Here is a 21,163-nt window from a genome sequence, read left to right as displayed (position 1 = left end):
GGCAGTTTACTTTCGGCAGTTGCGAGAGAATACATATGGTTCTCCAAGTTTGATCCGTATCGCGGTGCATTGATACGAGTGAGGCGCAGGCACTAAATGCGAGAGTAAAGGGTAGACGACAATTCCGTCCAATTCGTATCCGACACATTGTCGCAAGTTCGAGCGTACGCTCGAGAGAGATGACACCCTTGTCAGCGCTATTAACGCGCTTAATTATGCAGGTACGAGTCGAAGATGGGCTAACGCGACCCGGAATATTCAACGAGGATAAAACTCGCGGTGTATAAGTGCGGAGAGTGTAATGAGGATGGACCCGTGCGAAGAGGGCCGCGCGACAGAGACGAGGCACGCCGAGGCCGCGGATTCGATCGCGCGTCGCGCACCACGCGAGATTAGGATGCAGTGATCGGGGGAGGTGGTGGTGCGGTGAGGTCAGGTGGCGAGAGGAGGAGGAGGAGGAGGTCCGCGGGAGTGGACGACGACGATGCATCACACCGGCGGCGTCGGTGGCGGCGGCGGCGGCGGGGGTGGCGGCGCCGGGGGTGGCGGCGCCGGTTACGGAAGCGGACCGCAGGAGCGTGTGCACCAGGCTCCGCGACCGGTCCAGCCTGACAAGTGTCCATACGAGACCTACCAGGCGCAAATCCCGGACTGCTGCGCGGCCGCGGTAGCGGCCCAGGATCCATACTCACGACCGCCCAGCGGCTACGACGGCAGGTGCTACGACGAATGCCATCGCAGGACGCCGTATCAGGAGGAATCCTATTCTCAGGTATGCATATACTTTTGACTCTTGATTCAAAGCATCTTTAATAAGAATTAAGGCTCTTTGTCATATAGGGATAAATTAGTGTGTCAATGACATTGAGATTTCGTTAAATTAAGCGCGAATTAAATTAATTAAGCATTCAAAAAAATTACGAGGAATAATTATTATTATTATTTTGAAACGTGTAATATTCAATATCATCCATGCATCGATTCGTTTCGTCATTTGCGCAAATATCAGGCAGCTGAATCAATTAATTATACTTAAAAAAAATAATATTTTTTAGATATTACAAGGGAATTCAATTGTTAACAATAAGTGTAAACGCATTGAATACCATTAATATCAAAATTATTACCCAATTATGTACGATAATCGATACGTTCGTGATTACAATTCACTATTTATAACATTGTTACTATCGTCAATATTTAAAGTATAAGCACTTCTATCAGTAATTTACATTGTATGTACTCATAACAGCATTTCACTATTAATACTAAAGATATGCTCTTATTAGTTAGCGCGTTATTTTGTTATTCCGTAATTGTGCTGACAAAATAAGAGACCGTTGACATTGTAAATGTTGGATATAGTTGCAAATATTTGCATAAACTACTAAAAGCTTATTGTTAATTAAAAAATTAGAATTTTTTATAAAGCCTATAAGAAAGTTCTGAATATCTAATGGCAAAATTCTCAACGATGAGTCGAGTATTTCTTTAAAAATTTCAACAACATAGCTTTTCCATTTGACATTATATTATAATTATAATAATACTACATTATTGCACAAAAGCATTCATCAAATGACATATATAAAATGTTTTTAGAATAAATGCATAGCAACTTTTCTATAGAAGCAATTTTTAAAACATTGTATTTATATAATAAAAATATGTTTCATTTCTGCGTTTATATATTTTATACATATTTATATTATGTAAATAATTTATATAATGTAAATAAAATATGATTTATTTATGTATATATGCATGGGGTAAAGATATTTCGCTAAAACTGAATTTTTCGATTTTATATTGGCAATGAAATTACCAATATACAATTCATCTCAGAACGATTGATCGCAGTTCAAAGTAAAATCTAATATTATATTTTGCCGCTACACGTCTCGATGTTGATTAAATTTAATATCGAGTCCAGGTGCAAATATTACACGATAATTATCTAATAAAATCGAACGAGTTCGGCATTTTATAACGAACACACTGCCGGAGCCTCGTATTTATGATTATGGGATGGCGAAAATTGACTTTGCCTATTCCAAGGAAATAGGAGCTTAGTTAGCGCGGAAAGAGCAGACTTTAAGATCACCACGATTCAGCGAATTAATGATCGCTATCGATAATATGAATCGCGAGTAGTACTTTTCATGCATGAATATTCACTTTCAGATATGAAATGATAAAAATGAGTAAGGAAGATTATTTTTGAAATAAAAATATCGCACTGCATTATGCGAAATATACACAAGGGACATTGTCATTACAATATTTAACATATGAAATGTGATCAAGTTACCGTGAAGACTGAATGTTACTCATGCAGACAAAAATTCGCTATATTTTCGCGCAAATTAGTAATCAAAATAATAAGACAATAATGTCATGTACCAGAATAACGTTCGATCAAAAATTTTACGTGCTGAATTCTAATTTGATGAAAGACGATGCGCTTATAACATTTCTATCAACAAAATTTCGGAGCACATACATTATCATATTTTAAGGCAGTACAGAAAAAACAAATTGTTACAATTAAAACTTTTCAAGCAGAACACAAAACGAAAGAAAAAAAAAAAAAAGAATACGCACCCGAAATACTCTAGAGGGATAGAAGTTTAATTCAATATCGCCGCTAAAAACGTCGCATTGCTATTTGTGATTTTCTTATTTTTTTCCGTTAATTCGACGCGTTTATGAATACGGTACGCGCGTTTGCAAGAATAGAAATGAATCTCATCTCTCGTCTACGAGATGGAGATCCGCAGTAGCCGCCACACGAGTTACGAGTTTCTCGGCTCGCACAAGTTCGGCACGAGGTCCGCTTCAACTTGGCCGCAGAAATCTTCCAAGAGCCATTATAGGATTTTCAGTATCCGAAAATTGATTTGGCCCGGCGCTTCAGCTCTCCAAGTTACATCCGCAGACTATCGATTCAGCGGCTGTTCTCACCGAATAGAGAGATCGCGAAATCTCGCTGAATCATGCGAAAATGACACCGTCCAGGATAAATCGGTATTATTCCTCGCGTTCATTATTAATTTTTTATATGAATTGACGTAAATGAGTATTATCGATACTTCATTCTCTAAATTGAGCATTTTTATCATCGATTATTTATCTTTACGATCGCAATTGAGAATGCCTTTGAAACGCTCGAATAGAGATTGGAGATGTTAATCTGCAATCGATTTTTATGAATTTAATTGCCGCAAAAAGTCTTCCTCCTTGTCTACCGCAAATAATGATATGAATATGCATGAAAGAAATATCGAGTATGTGAAAAATGTCGATACTTGATATAAATGTCGGTATTTGACATAAAAAAATATAAAAGTATATATATATCAATATCCTATTAAATTTTAGCATTCTAGCCGCAGGCCGCATCGCGCCTACGGATGCAATTTCGCGGATGCATAACGCATATACAAAGCGATCACGCGCAGATCATCCGTCTATTCCTCAATGTTTCCTTTCCAAGCGATATCATCGCAGATGGTTCCCTAAACGTGCACCTTCTCTACTTAATCTTCCTATGCCGCATTATACGCTTTTCTTTCTAAAAAATTTTATTATACTAAAATTAAATAAATCTTCAAAATTTTACAAAATATAAATCAATTTAATTAAAAACACTAACTTTTCTCAATATAAAAGATATATGGATTTTTGAGAATAATTTTATTATAGCTATTTTATCTATCATAAATAATAACGTATATTTTATTTCATTTTTCTTGATAAATTTTAGTAAGAAATTGGCGTGTATATTATTACGCGACAAAAAAATTAAGAGATAGAAAGAGAGAGAGAGAGAGAGATTATTATATTATGTTATATTAAATATATATAATTTCTCTCTCTCTCTCTCTCTCTCTCTCTCTCTCTCTCTCTCTCTCTCTTTCTCTCTCTTTCTCTCAAGACTTGATAGAGTTTACAAAATTCACTGATTCGAAAGCAAAGCTCCAGAAATCGGCAAACTGTCGATCGAAAGTGTCAGACGAGATATTTTTCTCCGCTCGTGAAATCGCGGAGGAAGGTGCCAACTCTGCTTTTACAGTTTCTATCGTTTGGAATCGTGAGGCGATGACGGCGAAACGTTACCAGCGCGAATTTCAGGATCCTGTACGTGGCTTCAAAGGCCGTGCACATACGTTCCGGTTATTTTAGCGATATCGATACTTTACTGTTAGGGAGAGGCCCCCGTATCGAAGTGTAAAGATAGCGCAATACAACGCCGCGACGATCCACGATGACGGTTGCCGCACTATTGCCCCCATATCGAACGAGGATGCGATGCATAGGTACTGTAAGGAATGACTCGTAAGCCATGGAGCATTGCGATCGCGATAACCGCAAATGTACCAAAAGAAGCAACAAGAGATAAACGCAGCGAATAAAATTCTCTCCCTTTTGTATTTTTTCGCGATACATTTAATCTCTAACGGATGTTTATTCAAAGAAAATTTAAAATAATAGCATGTATTTGTAAAAAAAACCATTTAATAATACACATACACGCACAAGCTCAGATATTTTAATATCTTACAATTAAATTTATATTAAAACAATTTATAAAAACATTTACAAAGATGGATTAATTGACCGAATTGCTTCCGGCAGATACATACAAAATGCAAAAATATGTTTTATTTCAGCTAAAAATAATCTATTTTTTATATTCTTTTTTATTGCGTGTCAATCTTGAAAAAGAAATAATAATTATATATTAATCTTTAATTTTTATCGATCTTTATTTTATATTATAATAATATGTGAAACTTTGCTTCGCGTGAAAAGTTGTAAACCCATGTGAAACGATTTTACATGGGTTTACAACTTTCCACGCAAAGCGAGGTTCAAAGCAAACTTACGTGTCTAGTTTTAATAGTAGTGGAGCCCCCGTAGGGAGGGGGACAGAACACATTGCCTTCACGCATATACTTTTCTATCGATATTTGAAGTGAAAGCGTTAAATTAAATAATTATCTTATTAATAATTATAACAAATACCAACAGCGATCAAATAATATTCAGTCAAATAATATTTGCCTAGGAAAATAGCATTTGCCTAAAAAAATGGCATCTTAACACAAAAATAAACGAACAAAAACCATTTGATCAGGCAGATAGCATTTGTCTAGTCAAAAGCTATTTTCCTAAAACAACTATTTGCCTACGACATATAAATGGCAGAAAATATAATTCTGCGGATTATAAACAGCGAAAACTTGTACGAGTAAGGAAATAAAATTCTCATTAAGATCCGGATTATAGCCATATAAATATAAAATTAATTAAATAAGATTATATATTTAAAGCACAACAAGATTGCCTATGCTTTCGACAAAAATATGCTAATATGCTACTTATATAGATAAATATATGAATAAATAAATTCTAAATTCAAATGATTTACGCACGTATCTCTCTTAAAATTCAACGAGAAAAAAGAATTTGATACGTTTTCAAAAAATGATTGTTAAAAAAGAATTGCGAATGTGTTCCTGTAATCGAATCAAAGGCGTACATGCGTGATTTGTATTTCCTTTTCCTTTCAGGATGTATCCTCGACATTCCATCGGCCCCAGTCTAGACTGGGCTACGATGAGCGTCCTCAGTCCCGGGTGGGATACGCCTCGGATTCCAGGTGCACCAGCGGACTCGGATACGACGACACCGGTGGGGGTTACCTGGATCAAAGTGACCCGAGGATGTATTGCACCGGTGGTTATTGCATGGGGGACACGATGATGGCGACGAGCAGAGGTGTGTGCGGCGAGGAGGTCGAGCTCGACATGCGGAGGCACATTCAGGCCTGCGCCTGCACATGCAACCACATGGGCTATGGGAATTACATGGACTATCAGGTGAGTCAAAAGTTTTATTCATCGCTGGTAAATGTATCATTGGACGAAGAGGCTCTTTGGAAAAAGTGAGATGCGTTTTGATTAAAGATACATTCGTCTCTCCTGAAGATAATTTTTGTGTTATTGTACACAACGCTCCTTGTTATCTATATTTATTATAAAGTTAATTGCCGAAAGAAAATGAGGAAATTTAATCGTTCGTTGTGTAGTTTCGATTTGTTGATGATAGGAACGTTTCAAACAGAGCGCAATGACGAAATCCTGGGCTTTGTTGCGAATCATGCGTAATATCGTGCTTGTTACGTAAGTGCATGCACGCGAGTTTGTAATCACGATGAGATATTGCGTTTTGTCGACGATGATGATTCTGCGAGAGAGGAATGCTTCTCTCTGTCCGCAAACGTTTCGTGATGAGAGATGGAAAGTCATTTGTGAGCCTTCATAAATAGAAGAAAAAAAAAATGGTACATCTTCAGATATGAAGCATAACGATAAGATTCTAGATTTTCTGTCATAAATGATATAACTATATACTGGAGTCAACATTGTTCGCAACTGAATTTGCTTGGAATATTATAAGTTGTTTTATCTCAAATTTTGAGATTATGTGCAAAGTTTTAAAAATCTAGAGAATACAAAAAAAAATATATCACAATTAAAAAGTTTGTTCCTCTGTAATATGTGTTTTAAAATATACAACTACAAAATTTAAAATGAAAAACTTGGAATAGCTGCTTTTCACGAGAAAAGAATCGTGTAATTGTCACATTATGGTTCGTTTTCCTTCGCCTATGAAACATTCTAATGTATTCAGCGTCACCGTTGTGACGAGCTAATTTGCTAACGTATTCATAAAACTTACAAAAGACGACAAAGTCCGAGATGCAAATTTAAAGCCCTTAAGTTAATCCTTTATAGTAAGGGTTGTAATCCTGCTAGAGAATTATAAAAGCATGCTATTTTTTCGTTGTTACAATAAATTTTTTATACTCCATTTCAATTAACTATCCGGATAAATATTATTGATAATAAAAATATTTTCTTTTATTTATTTTTTAACAAAAGACACAAAAAAAGAATTCTTGTAACATATATTATTCCAATTTCTCAATTACTATTACAGTAATTATAAAATCAAATAATTTAATTCATACAAACAAAAATTTTATGTATTTATAAAAAGATTATTAGCAATTGATTTGACATAGAAATGGAATAATCAAAAAATTCTTTATTAGAATTTTTAACAAATTTCCTCTATTTGTTCTCCATGATCATATTTCATCAAATTGATTTGTCGTCTGAATTTTGCTCGAATCAATTGTCTTGAAGATACAATCAACTTTACTATTCGTTCCGATTCGTTTCGGAATAAATACGTAATGGCCGCGGACGTGGAAGCTCATCGAATTATTACGAATCTGCCCATCCAAGACGGCTCTTCTTAGAAGATCCCGTGTTTCGCGTCTGTACTTGCTATCAGAGGTAATTCATCGTGGTTTGAAAAATTCACAAGCAGCTTCCAGCTTTGAGACCTCGTCCCGCTGTGTGCTTCTTCCGTTGGCGTTTCATCTTTTACGTGCGACCAAACTGTCCGTGAAATCTCTTGCGGAGAGTCAAAGAATAGTGCAGAAATAAGGAACGGCAAAAGAAAAGAAAAGAAACGTGGGAGGGATGAGGGGATGAAGAAACAATCGGAAAAGAAATGTAGTTTGTAAATTTCATCCAAGTTTCTTCGGAAGAAAATAGCCGACAGTATTACGTCAAAGTCTTTATGATTATGCAAGAATAAATGAGCCTCCATGAGACGTTCGTAATGCATATGCAGACGAATGTGCATTATATATGTTTCGCCAAGTCCTTCCTGTTATTTCCCACGAGAATGCTAACATATGTTCATGACAAATCTATGAAAATCTAATGCCGCGGATTCAGCGCACTGATGATTATATTCCATATAGACGTATTTCATTAAAAGTATTGAATATATATAGAATTTCACGATTACATCAACAGTGTCAAAGTAAACAAAAGAAAAATAGATTACATTTAAATTTTACATGATTTCCTCGATCAATCATCGTGCTCCTTGTTATACAACATACATATCATTCGCGATAAAAAGCAAAAATTTTTCATCTTATTTTACTCATAGATTATAATAAATCATTCCTCTTTATCTTAAAAACATAAATTTGATTAACCGAATAAGATAATTATAGCATAGTCAATCAAGAGTTGTTTAACTATATTATATTCTGTACACGGATTCTAAAAGATTAGAAGAATAACAAAAATATCTTCATCACTTTATCTATTTATTATTTTTATGGAAACGTCGCGTTTCAAAAAAATCACGGATTCACTCAGAAAAGTACGTGCGGGTTTTCGAACTTTGACAGCGCGGCCTCATTCTACCGGAACATCTCGCGCAGAAAAAGGAACAAGGAGATAGAAAAAGAGAGAGAAAGGGAAAAATTCATTTTGAAATGGGTGCTGCCTAACGGGGCCGCGCGTCGAACTTCAGAGCCCGCGTCCTGGTTCGGTCGAACTGCGATTCTGGCCGCTTGCCAGGGAATCGCGAAGGGATCGGAAGAAGCGAAAACGAATAAAAAAAAAAACCGGTACATGCGCATATCTATCATCAGGATACCTGTCAGGTGCGACGATGTATGCGTATATGTTTGCTTGTGTGTGTGTTATACGGGTGTGTACCATACGTGCATGTGTGTATGCTCGAGAAAGCGTGTGCGTGTGTGTGTCGAGCGCGTGTGTGGCGGCGAAAATCGTGTACACACGAGACTCTCGGAAAATCATTTCGAACAGAACAGAACAGGTGGGGAGAATCCATCCTCGGTGCGAGAAGGCGCGCAGCAGCCGAGTCGTTACCACTGCAGTGCGGCGAGTAAACTTCGTCGAGTGCATAGATTGCACACGATGCGGGCTCTTTTCCGTGGCAAAAACATACATAGAGCTACCGTATAGAGTAAGAGTATGCTAGTATATAAAAGTTTATAAACCAGTATATACTATATTTTTCCTCTTCCTTTCGAATATAAAATTTCAAGTACAGCAATATATCGGAACATATATGCAAATATATCTTTAAATAAAAACATTACTCTTAAGTAATTATCAGACTATAATCACATTTATTTTTTGGTATGTATTAATTTTTTAAAATTTGATAATGAATATATATTTTTTCTTTTAATATGCGAGATAATACACATTTGCAAACAAAACTTTAACAGTCATTTCACTTTATTTTAATCGATTTTTTTACCCACTTTCATAATAAGTAAATATAATTAACTAAAAAATAAAATTTAACCAAGTTTAATAAAATAGACTTTTAGATATAATTACCATTCAATGTGTACGAAAATCCTTTTTTCTAATATAAAAAATTGTAATGAACATGCGCTTCGTGCATTATGCAATCAAAATAACTAAACTATTCAAACTATACAATTAAAATAATCAAACTATTTAAATTATGCAATTAAAATAACCATACTATTCAAACGTAAACAAATTTCGAAAAGCAAAAGAAATCGATCTCTTGTCACATTAATAACGACGAACATCTAATTGAATGCACTTTCCCTCCTTCGTTTCGTCGCGAATGCGGTAACATGACGAATATATGGCCGAGCAGTAGATCTTGACATTCCGAGTGTATTTGGGAATTAGGTAAAGGGATTCCATGGATTATATTCGGAAACTTGGAGCTTCTCTTGGAGGATTTCGGACTGAAGATCCTCGAGTTTCTCGAGACTACAAGTCAGAATAATAACGTCAAGGGAGAGTTGTTTTCCTATCGAAAGATAGTTTAATGATATATAATCACCCTCCTCCCTTTCTCGTATTAAAAAATTACAAGTCATCGGGACGAGTCTGTCTCTCTGTGCAGCAAAGCTCGAGTCAGATTTAAATATGTATCATAACCACACATGTCGCTATAATTACATGCAATGCAATTATGCGACGACTCATTGTAACGACTTGGGAATTATTAGCAACCGCCGAATAAATACGAACCGCCGTCTAACCGCTCGATATTAACCATCATCGGTTTATTTAGAATGTTATATTAATTGCCAATGAGTTATTAAATGGTTGCATCGTTATCATTAATTATTAATTGCTACTGGAATCGCCGAACGATTACACTTTAAGATACTCTCCATAACGCTTGAATAATTCGTTTCATTTGGTAGTATAATGAACACAATAATCGGACAAGATTTCCAATGTTAATCCCGGAGATCACAGTGTATATTTAATACGCTTTCAATTTTATATATATATATTGATTTTTGCAGTACTGATATTTATTTCACAATGTGTATCATATATTTTTTTTTTATTTTTCCCTAGAAAAAGAAAAACAGAGAAAGACAATATTATTTTATTATTATTAATTATTATATTTATTTTACTAATAGAAATAGTTATGTATTGTATTTAAGAATTAATGTACATATTGAATATGTAAAATGTCGCTAAATAGATTGTCACTATTGCGGCAAATTTACTCGCGTGTTTCGCGAGTTGATTATTTCAATTTCTTTTAAGATAATAAAATAAGAATAATTGTATGTACATTGCAGAAAAAATGATAAATGTATAGAAAAAAATATGAAAGAAGAATTCGATAAAACGTTCATAAATTTAAGGATTTTAACCAAAATTTATCTGTCTTCATTAGCGAAATAATTAGTCTTTCGGAAAGTTGGGGACGTCAGAGATTTCGATGTATAACATACCGAAACTCTAGATAATAAATGCAAATTACAATTCCAAAGTGCTCAGACAATGACACGCCGTCGTAAGTATAGAGATTCCATTAGCACGCGACAGAATCAGTCTGTTCTATCTTCGATAGAAATGCCAAATCAGTAAATTGGCAATACACTATATAATTATATTTGTTTAACGTAACAAGAGTAGGAAAACGTGACATGGTGCAAAATGAGAAATGTAACCAAATAGTTTCTGATTAATTCATTTCGATAATGAAAAATACCTTATTCAAGAAATAGGACAAATACAATCATTTCCAATCGTATCTATTTGTTTTATCGCAATGTTTTTACGATAAGGAATTCTAATTTCCATCAACCTATAGTATAGTGATATATTTGATATGTCCAGATATCATTATCTTCATTTTTTTATATCAAAAATTTTATTTAATTTTTTAAAATTATTTTTTAATCAAGTTTTATTTAAATAAAATGAAAAAAAAAATAATCTCAGAAATGTCTTTATCGGCAAAAATGTAAAAAATTTTATAAATTAAACATATTTCAGCTAAAACTATATAATAACATATACCACGTAATAACATTAAAAGCTTAAAAACGAAAGAACAAAAGCTGATGTCCAATAGAATGTTTGTAAAAATAGTAGATTTTAAATTAATTAATATATTGAATCTTTTGTATATATTGATAAAACAAACGGTATTAATCTCAAAACATATTAATATACATGCATCTTGTTATATAACTATGTAATGTCATTACGTTCACCGCTTGAGAAAAAAAAGTTGTCGTGCTGTTTCTGCGTTGTTAACTCGGGTTAACCTCGATCAAACACATAGAAGTACGGAAAAATCCAATATCCGTTGCGACGTTTGAACGTGGTAATCCGTTGTAGAAAATACTACCTCAATAAACACTTTAAATTTAGAAAGGAACTTGATACACACGCTCCTTCGCCGTTCACGGTATTTAATCGTACCTTAATTTAAAAAAATAGCGTGAATTATAAATGCACAGAAAAATATTCAAATATTCTCTCTCTGAGCCGTATAATTTTCTGTTATTATTCCTTTTCTCTGAGATATTCAATTCTCTAACAAGAATACGCAGAATTATAGGAGTCAACAGATAGTAGTAGTAAAGACTGAAATATGTCAGCCATAACATTTTTCCTTTATAGACGAGAAACAAGTGCGCGTCAAATATAAAAAGAAAGATTAAATCTTTTCCAACAAAATAAAAACAATTGAAGAAAAATAAAATAATTTAAATAATCTGTATAGAACAATAGAACTGTTGCACACATTATTTTACCGATCTTAATGAAGCTTTTTAAAGTTGATTCTTCTATAATAAAAATTTAAAGTGAAAGACTATCATTTTTTTGCAATTTGGTAATTTTTGTATTGAAAATTTTTCTGTAATAAAAGTTCAAGCTGACTTTCTGTTAGAGTAAAACTTTCCGCTTGAAATATATTGAATAAAGATTTTTGCTATCAATCTGCTTCCTAAAGTTTAAAGTCTCCAAATTGATAATGCCCACACAGGCTATATAAAATTCGCTTGAGTATATTAAGCGTTAGAAACTCCGATAGCTATCGAATAGTTCGACGATCCCTCTCTCAAATGTAAAATAATTTATTTCGACTGTCTCATCCAGGTCACCGCACACTCGATGCGCCCAATATCAACCACTCCGCATACTTTCGTCGAAAACAACGACCACAGCAAGAAAACGAATCCGCTACCCTCGCGCGCGCGCGGAAATTAGAAAACACCGACGCGCCGCGACGAAATCTATTTCTCGTTTCCCCTCCGCCCCTCCTATTTCTCTTTTTCTCCCTTTCTCTGTCTTTCGCTTTCTTCAAGTCTCCAACCGTGCCGACGACCCTCCTTTTCTTTCTGCGCGAGTGCCTCTGAGACGACGAGGGTTGCGCCTTTTGTTCGCACCCCCGGAAACCTCTCGGACCCTTTCTTCCCTCTTGCCACCCTTGTCGTTTTTCATCCTCCGACCACCAATGGCGAGCTAAATATTTAGCCCGAAGGTGAAAAACTGAAGAGGCTACGAGAGGCGCAGAGAAGAAGAATCGTCGCTTGACAGCGGACGAGGAATTCTCGATCGAGAAAGATCGACGAGTAGGGAGACGCGTTCGCCAGACTGAAAGCGGAGCGGAAATGGCAGAAGTTCAGCGACGGGCATTGTGACGGCTAATCGAATTTTTCAAAACCGACGCTGTTACCGCCAGCCTAATTGGGTACGGAGCCGCCATTTTTGCCGCTGGGAGACCCGCACACCCACCTTCGTATTCCCTCTCTCTTTCTCCCTCTGTCTCTCAAATTGTCTCTCTTCCGCGCTTCGATCACCTTTTAATTGGATTACTGCCATGCGTACAAACCGGAAAATACAGTCGCGCCGGGGTGAAAACCTCTCTCCCCCCCCTGTCTCTCTCTCTCTCTCTCTCTCTCTCTCTCTCTCTCTCTCTTGTGTGCAAGCGGCGAATTTAAGGGGCTCCAATAACAGTAATTTGCAAATTCGTTATGGCAGAGCGACTCAGCAATAACACTCTGTTATCGCGATTGCGAGCTACACACACAGGCTTTTAGCGCCCTTGCAACGCGGACACAAATAAAAGCGTTGAGGAAATTAAATTTTACCGTGAATGATGTATAGAAAGAAGCGTTCGGGGATATTAAATCCGAATACTTGCTCGACATTTTTGTTAAAAGTTACACGCGTGTGAAAGCGAACAATACATCTGAAACGTTGCAGCGTTTCAGCGCCGCGGTAGAGGCCAGTATTGCCGTAAAGAGTTGAAACGTCAGGAAAGCGAGCCTATTTTCGTTGAACGAAAGAGACAATGGATGAAAAGAGCCGAGCGGATACGAATAATGGGGAAACATTAATGGAAAAATGAAGTACATGAAAGAGAGAGAATCGCACAATTTACGACGTACATACTTGGCAGAATGACTGTAGAAAATTCTATCTCGTCGTTCATAGAGAAATATTCTCGTCGTGGAAAATCAAACGATGGCAGCTGTATTTCATCGAGAGATCTGCATAAAATGCAAGAATAATTGGATCTTATCATGCAATTACATAACAGATATCTTTGAATTCTAGAATACCATAATTATATATCGCTGCAATGCAAAATCTTTTCCAAGCACTTTGCATTGATATAAGTATTGTACTGATTCAAAGAAAAAAATATAAAATGTGTCCATATTTTTTTACAATTTGTTATAAAGTAAATAATAAATAAAAGAATGCACATTTAACGAAAATACTAGTGTATTGTGCGGTAATTATGTAGTGGAAACATTATGTAGTAGATATATTCTTGTTTTTTTTTTATAAAATATGTCTCTACCTTCGTTAAGTTGCTGGTTTATATATTCACTTTTTCCTTTCTTAATAATCTGTAATCAGTTTCTATAAAGAAAGAAAAGATATATATATATATATTCGCGGTTACTTATCAGAATATTGTCTGTATCATAAAAACTCGAATCTTCACCGTCTTTAGATCTTTTCCTCGTTTCATTTCTGGATTTCTGAAAACTCACCGAAAGTTTATAAGAAGATCGCAATTCCGACGTGACAGTAAGCACATTCCCACAGAAGTATCGATCGCAAAATCCATAAAGTTTTAAAGCTCCTGAAATTTTAAACTTCTCTCTTCTTTTCTCCGCGCGAATCATGCTACCCCGCAGGTTACCCCATTAATCGAAAAACCTCGCAGGACCGATACGGCCTCTCGTACCTTTTTTTCTCTTGCACCTGTTGCCGACAAAATCGCTTCGCGCGACTGATCGATGAGAAGGAAAAGACATTATTTATTTAATAGCCCCTGAATCATTCTGCTCGTTTACAAAAGACAAAGTAAGAATTAATAGTCCTATTTTCAATAATAATGCCTGATAATTAAATAAAATCCGGCTCATTAAATAATCTAACTCTAACATAAGAAAAAGATGATTTCTAACTTTGTTGGAGGAAAGATAATTAATTTAAAAAAAATGTTAAATTTAATGATTGTTAACAAACTATTCAACCGTTAAATGTATCATCTTCTTATATTATTACAAAAAAATCTTATATAATATGATTTTTGCGAAGAAAAGTTTTGCAAGACGAAGTAGTTATGGATTATTATAGTCAAAGCGTACAATTTAAATCCTATTATCGTTAATAGAGAACACCAAACTTAATTCATCGACTATTAATTCTATCATGCACAAACTTAGCATACGTATAACATATAAAGTCCGACGTTTAATAACATAAGTCTTGCTATATTGCCCCTCGTAATTTATGCTGGGCATCCCATTGGTCAAGACGCTTATATGCTATGCTTGTAGTTCTATGTAAATTTGTGCGCGAGAAGCTTTACCTTTGCATATTTTGGCCGACGTATAATCATGTATTATATAGATACAAACATCACAATGTACCAAGCTTACATATACACCTACTTATGTAACTACATTTTAATTTATATCGATAAATAACAAAAAACAATATATATACACAAAGAGCAGCAGATCCATCATATTGTATACCAAATTAATCGTTTTAATATCATCCAATTATCAGCTATTCCTTCAAATTTTTTAAATGTAAAAGAGCATCTTAATTACAATACTTTTTTATCAATTTTATGAATAATGCAGCGAAAATCAGAGGGTACAAATTAATAAATATTCCTTAATGAGTATTCCCCCTTTTTTTTAAATCAATTAAAATTCGAATTAATAAAGTCTTGTTAAAACAAGAAAAAAATTTGCAGTTTTCAGGTCATTGTTAAAGTGTTAAGATGATCACGGCTACATAAGGTCAGACACAATTCGTATTGCTGAAAACGCTCTAGAGAGGAATGAAATGAAAGCAAAGAATGAGAGAGAAGCGTAAAAAGAGGGGACAATCGGGGAGATACGTAAGGGCAAAGCGCGAGGCATAATTTATCACACGCGACGGCTGCCTCCCACTGGAGGGATCGGTGGAAAAAGCTGCATGTGATAACACTGGAATTAGAGTCGCGGTGATTAAGCGTAGCCGCGCGCGGACGTAAGAATGCGATAATAAGAAGCGACCCCAGGACTCCATCTATTCTCCCCGAGATGGAAAAACAAGCGAAGATCGTAAAAGAGTGTCACGTTGATTAGGTGTTACTGCGAATAAAAATCATTTTCAGTAGACGCGTTTAACCGAAAGTCTACTGAGAGAACGCGATGCATCTCTTGTTTGAAGGGGATGCGACTCGTCTCTCGCTCTCGTTTCTTACGTCAGGCTGACAGAGTAACCCGTTCGCCGAGACGTTGTAATTTTACATTGCACGTAATACTGTCCGTCCGTAACGGTGTTTACGCGAGGCATGTGGATTTCAGGGCTTACAACGCCGGAGGGATATTATTCACATTTGTCCATTAAGATTATGTCGCGCGTTGTTTACTACCGCGAGACTACTAAAGTGAGCGTAGCAAATTGCTAGAAATTCGAGCGGCTCCGACGATCACATCGTCCATTGTTAATCTCGTATCAGTTTACAGCTGCCGAAATTAAGATCGCATTGTAGTATAAGCATTGGAAACTGGAGTTCAAACAATGAGAATAAAACCAGTTGAGTCCTATATTGGTCATACTTTAATCTCCAATGCATAATCACAATGCAATCTCGAGCTTCAGTAGATACAAACATTATAACAATGCTTCTTTCCTTTTCAGTTATTTAAGATATGATCGATGATCGTACGGATAGATCCAATAATCATTAGAAATTTTAAAAACCCTAGCAAATATATCTGCATAATTACTAATATCTTATTATTAGATAATTAACAAGATCAACTTTGCAACGATTGCTGAGCTCGCAATGTGATTATAGGAATTATACATACACATAAATTTATATTTATATAATTATTATTATACTCAACATATTAAAAATGAGCTTCTCAGAGCTTGATTACCTTTTCAATCTTATAATTTTAGTATTAGAATATGATTAGCGTCCAAGTAATGGTGATTTCTGAGAAAATATTTGAAACTGTAACCTGGACAGAAAAATTGATAACAATATATATGTGTAACCGAAATAGGATATACGATTATTATAATGATGACTTCTTGTGGGTAATTATATTGTCCAAAAAATTAATCTTACGAGATATCCTTTAATAATTTAATTATCAATTAAGAGTAGTGCTTCGAGCACATTTTTTCACAAAAAAAAAAGTAAAGTAAACAAATATAACTTGCCCCTTTAAAATCCTCTATTCTCAACGCATGCGATTTCTAAAATTGCCGACGGACAGGCTCGATAGCGACGGCGACAGCGGAGATGGTCCGTAAGGCGACTATACGAGGCTGCCTATCGGAGATGGTTTTATCCCTATTGATTTCGCGCGCGCGCGCCAGGCCGAAGGAGAAGAGTACGGTCGAGATGAAGGACCTTGACATCAATATCAGGCACAACAGGCAACGCCGACGGCGGCGGCGTCGCGCGCGCTTGTCCGCTTCATCCCTCCGCGCGGGCGAAATCTACCCTTCTCTCGCGGCGACCACCACGTGACGGCGGCGCGTCGAAGCCGGCCGAGGCCGTATCGCTCGGCTCCGCTCGTTCACCATCCCGGCGTCTCCGAGAGAAACATCTGGGCCGGACGTAAGTTACTGGCGTAATATGGCGCGGAGCTGTGAAATATTCCCGCGCGCGCTCGAAGCGCTCTCGCCTCCAACGACGTATATTTAAATAATTACTCCCCAACCCCCATATATGTCGGCTCTGCCTGCTCGCGGCTATATTCCAGCCCTCCCTATTCCCTTCCGTCGTAATTCCTTACGCGATATCCTCGCGTCGCAAGGACGGAGCAGCCGGCGCGGTGATTCGGGAAAAAATTAAAATTCCACTCCTGGGGAACGCGCGGTGGCGGAACGCACCCCCGACAGGGATACTTTCTCTGCGACATTCCTGCGCGACTTTCTGCCCGCAGAATCACGTGGGGATTTCGTTACCGGCACATTAACTCACGCTGCTTATTTAATACGACTATTGACTGGCAATGTGTAAAAGATGTCACGTGGTGTCTTCTCTCCCAAAGGTAGATGCTGTGACGAATTCACTGGCAAATTCACAATTAAAGATAATAAATTTAAACGCAAATATTTATAATTGTTTTCCAATCAGAATTATAATATTTTTCAGTGAATATGTTGTTGATTTCAAATTTAATTTTTGAAATTTTTAATGTGAAATCAATAATAAATAGTGATCAAGTTAAAATCAGTGCATCAATTTATTATTCATTAAAATTTCTAATCAATTTTTTGAGTAAATAGAGTTTATATATGGAAATGTATTTAATATAATACGAGGACATTACAAAATAATATCAATCGTATTTGTTTTCAAATTTTGTAATAGCTTGTAAACGAACTCGTTAAGTTTGACGTAACTATTGAACATGTAGTCTTCATTTGCATAATAAAACGCATCACACGCAGTCGATCGTTAACGAGCCGTGGGGAATAAACAAATTAACAACGATATTGAAAAATTTAAATTAACTAAATTTCAATCTTGTACCTTTCAGATAGAAGTGGAGAGAAATTTTATTTTATTAATAACTTATTAAGTTTGGCACTTCTCCTATTACAAAGAAATTTAATTTTCTGCGATCACAAGTAGAATATTTAAATTATTTTTATTATACACACTGAAAAAAAAAAGTTGTTAACTTGACTAAATTCATTCAACTAATTACTATTTCTTTGTACTTTTTTAATCGATATATTTAAATATTTAAGTCAAATACGACATATTTGTAAAAAATGTGCTTCCATTAAATCTCTTCCCTATAAATAATAATTGCGATTTAAATAATCAAGAAACAAAATGTATTCTAATATTATTTTTATTCTATATATCTTTCAGGTAGCAGCTTTTCAAAAATTTTAATATTTATATCAGAAAGAAGAAATATACTTATATATATAATTCAGATTCAAGAATATCTCACGAGATATTGAGAATAATCATACGAAGATAAAAGCAGATTATCTGAAAGATGAAGTTTTATTGCGCGTAAGCTTAAATCGATCAAAGTGGCCACACGCGTTCAATCGTTACCAGTGCCTGAGGCATAAATTTGATGCATGTACATGGATACGTATGTACGCCAAGAGTGGCTGTACGAAATCGTGATCAAACATACCTCATTAACCGTACGTTTACCGATCTGGGTAAATTCAAAACGGTGCTTTATTCGGTCGCGATATGTACTGATCTGCATTGCACACATTGCGACGATATTTCAAATATCAAGAATTATAATAATAATATCTCGGATTAAGAGAAGTTACGCGTCATAATACTATTTTAGAAAACCAATCTATTCGATATTTGAAATCAGAGACTCATCTCGATACGGAATACATTATCGTCGGGTCGAAAACGTTTGACCTTGTTTTCACTGATAGTTGAACGTACCGCTTGTATTGATTGGTAAAGTCAAAAAGAGTCTACGGTGCAAAATTTCTCGTCTGGACAAAATGGTCTATTTTAAAGTTTTAAGTTTGCTTCAACCTTATGTATGATCAATACGAATTTTATTTTAGACATATGTTAATAAATTTAGCTTATATTTGGATGTTAAGAGACAAAATGCCTTTAAAAATAAATACTTTTCTTAGTTGCTGTCACTTTGGACCTTATCATCAATGTTATCAGCAAATAATTATTTCCCAATTTTAAATCTTACATCTTTTGTGTAATTCTAATTCAAATGTAAAATTCCATTTCTCGATCTAAAAGCAATATTTTTCAAAGTATAGATATTCTTTCGACAAGAAATGCTGAAATTTAAATATAGTGACTGCTTCATCATGTATATGTTAGATTTATTCAGATTCTTATTGCAAAGAAAATATACTTTCGATGAGTTTGATAGATGTATGATAGACGGATTCATGAAACATTAAACAAAATTTGCTTGCTATTGCCACCTAAGAGCGATGTTTAGTCAGGATGGTAATTCCAAGTCAGTGCACGACGCGAAATTATAGTCGATGTAATGCCGTTCCGTAATATCGTATCGCGCTCATAACCATATTCCGCCATCGTCATTATTACCGACGTTATTCAATGCATTTTCATATGCAAATCGCAGACTTAATCAGTCGTCAAAATATATTATTCGCTCGCAAGGTATTTAATACTCGTGATAGCTGCGATAATTCCATTAATATCTTCCGCTGCATCACTCACAGTAACATATTTTCTAATTGCGAATTTATAGGCCATCGAATATAACGTTAATAATTGTTTTACATTCTAAACCAGACTATTATAATTTCCGTTATATGATTTTCTACGCTATAATAATTTTGTCTAAATGTAGGATATAAAATAACTAGTAAATTATTAACATATCTCATATAATTTAATATAATTGAACTAAATACGTAATCAAGTGCTCACACATACAAATAGCTTTAAAAATGTTTAAATCTCTCTTTGTTTATTTATATTTCTTCTTATAAATTATTTAAATGTATTTCTTTTATAAATATATAATAATGCCAAGTAAATGAAAGATTGAAAGGAATTAAATTCAACAACGTTTCTCATTGAGAAGAGATATTGATTGCGAGTAAAAGTAATTTGATCAGGAAAATGAATAGAGTAAATGAAAGTGAAACAATATATAAAGAGAGCTAATAAAATCAGATATTTGTGTTCTTGTGTGTACAATGCATTTCAACTAAAAGTACACAAAAGTACACAATTGCATTAATACAATATTAAGATAAAACACATAAAACGCTTCACACAGAAGTTTTATTTCGGGATAGTCGGAATATTTTTGCTGTACGATATTTTCTCTTGGTTCACCTAATTTTTTTCTCGCCGAGCTTGTAGGTTGCAAGATCTCGCAATAGATTTATAGAAGTGTTTACAAGAAAAACTAAAATAATGTTCAATATTGAAAAAAGTTCAATCTCAATTCGCAACTGATTATCTACAATTGAAATATCTTAAAGGATACATGAGTCAATCTACTAAATGAGTTACCAAACAACGATCATGGACTTGTCTTCTCAGTGACGTTCGATGATTTTTTAATCGAATTATCGGGCGAAGAATAGAGGGACTGGCTGATAAATGCGAGCATTTGTCTAACTCTTCGGGCATACCTTAACCAATCTGAGAGCTGTGCAATGTCGTATAACGAAATTTATGAACGCTACAAGAGCGATCTGCATGGCTTTCGACGATCTACAAGAAAGACGAGAAAGGAGGATGATGGTCCCATTGGTACTGCAATAATTATTATCGAATTTCCATTTGACTCTCGTTTGCCTATACCAAATCGTCGGAAGAAGAGAACTCCAAATCATGTGTATTTGCGTTGATAATAACGATGCAAGTACTTGAACGACTCTATGAATTATATTTAATTAAGTCCGAATACACTACTTTTAATCATGCCATGTATAAAATATGT

The 21,163-nt window shown here is 35.2% G+C and overlaps 1 protein-coding gene across 1 annotated transcript in view; it reads left to right on the top strand.

Annotated features, from left to right (window-relative positions):
* Window positions 1–484: 484 nt before the first annotated feature.
* The window catches only part of LOC126849297 (dipeptidase 1-like), an 85,231-nt gene continuing 64,552 nt past the window's right edge, over window positions 485–21,163 (top strand). Inside the window, exons 1-2 of the mRNA XM_050590989.1 lie at window positions 485–772; window positions 5,577–5,885. Of these exons, the coding sequence (XP_050446946.1) occupies window positions 485–772; window positions 5,577–5,885 (597 nt within the window). The remainder of the gene's footprint in view (window positions 773–5,576; window positions 5,886–21,163) is intronic.

The sequence above is a fragment of the Cataglyphis hispanica genome, chromosome 4, assembly GCF_021464435.1.
Source record: "Cataglyphis hispanica isolate Lineage 1 chromosome 4, ULB_Chis1_1.0, whole genome shotgun sequence".
NCBI lineage: Eukaryota > Metazoa > Arthropoda > Insecta > Hymenoptera > Formicidae > Cataglyphis > Cataglyphis hispanica.
The sequence above is the reverse complement of the archived record's forward strand: the minus strand, read 5'-3'. Positions and strand labels throughout refer to the sequence as shown.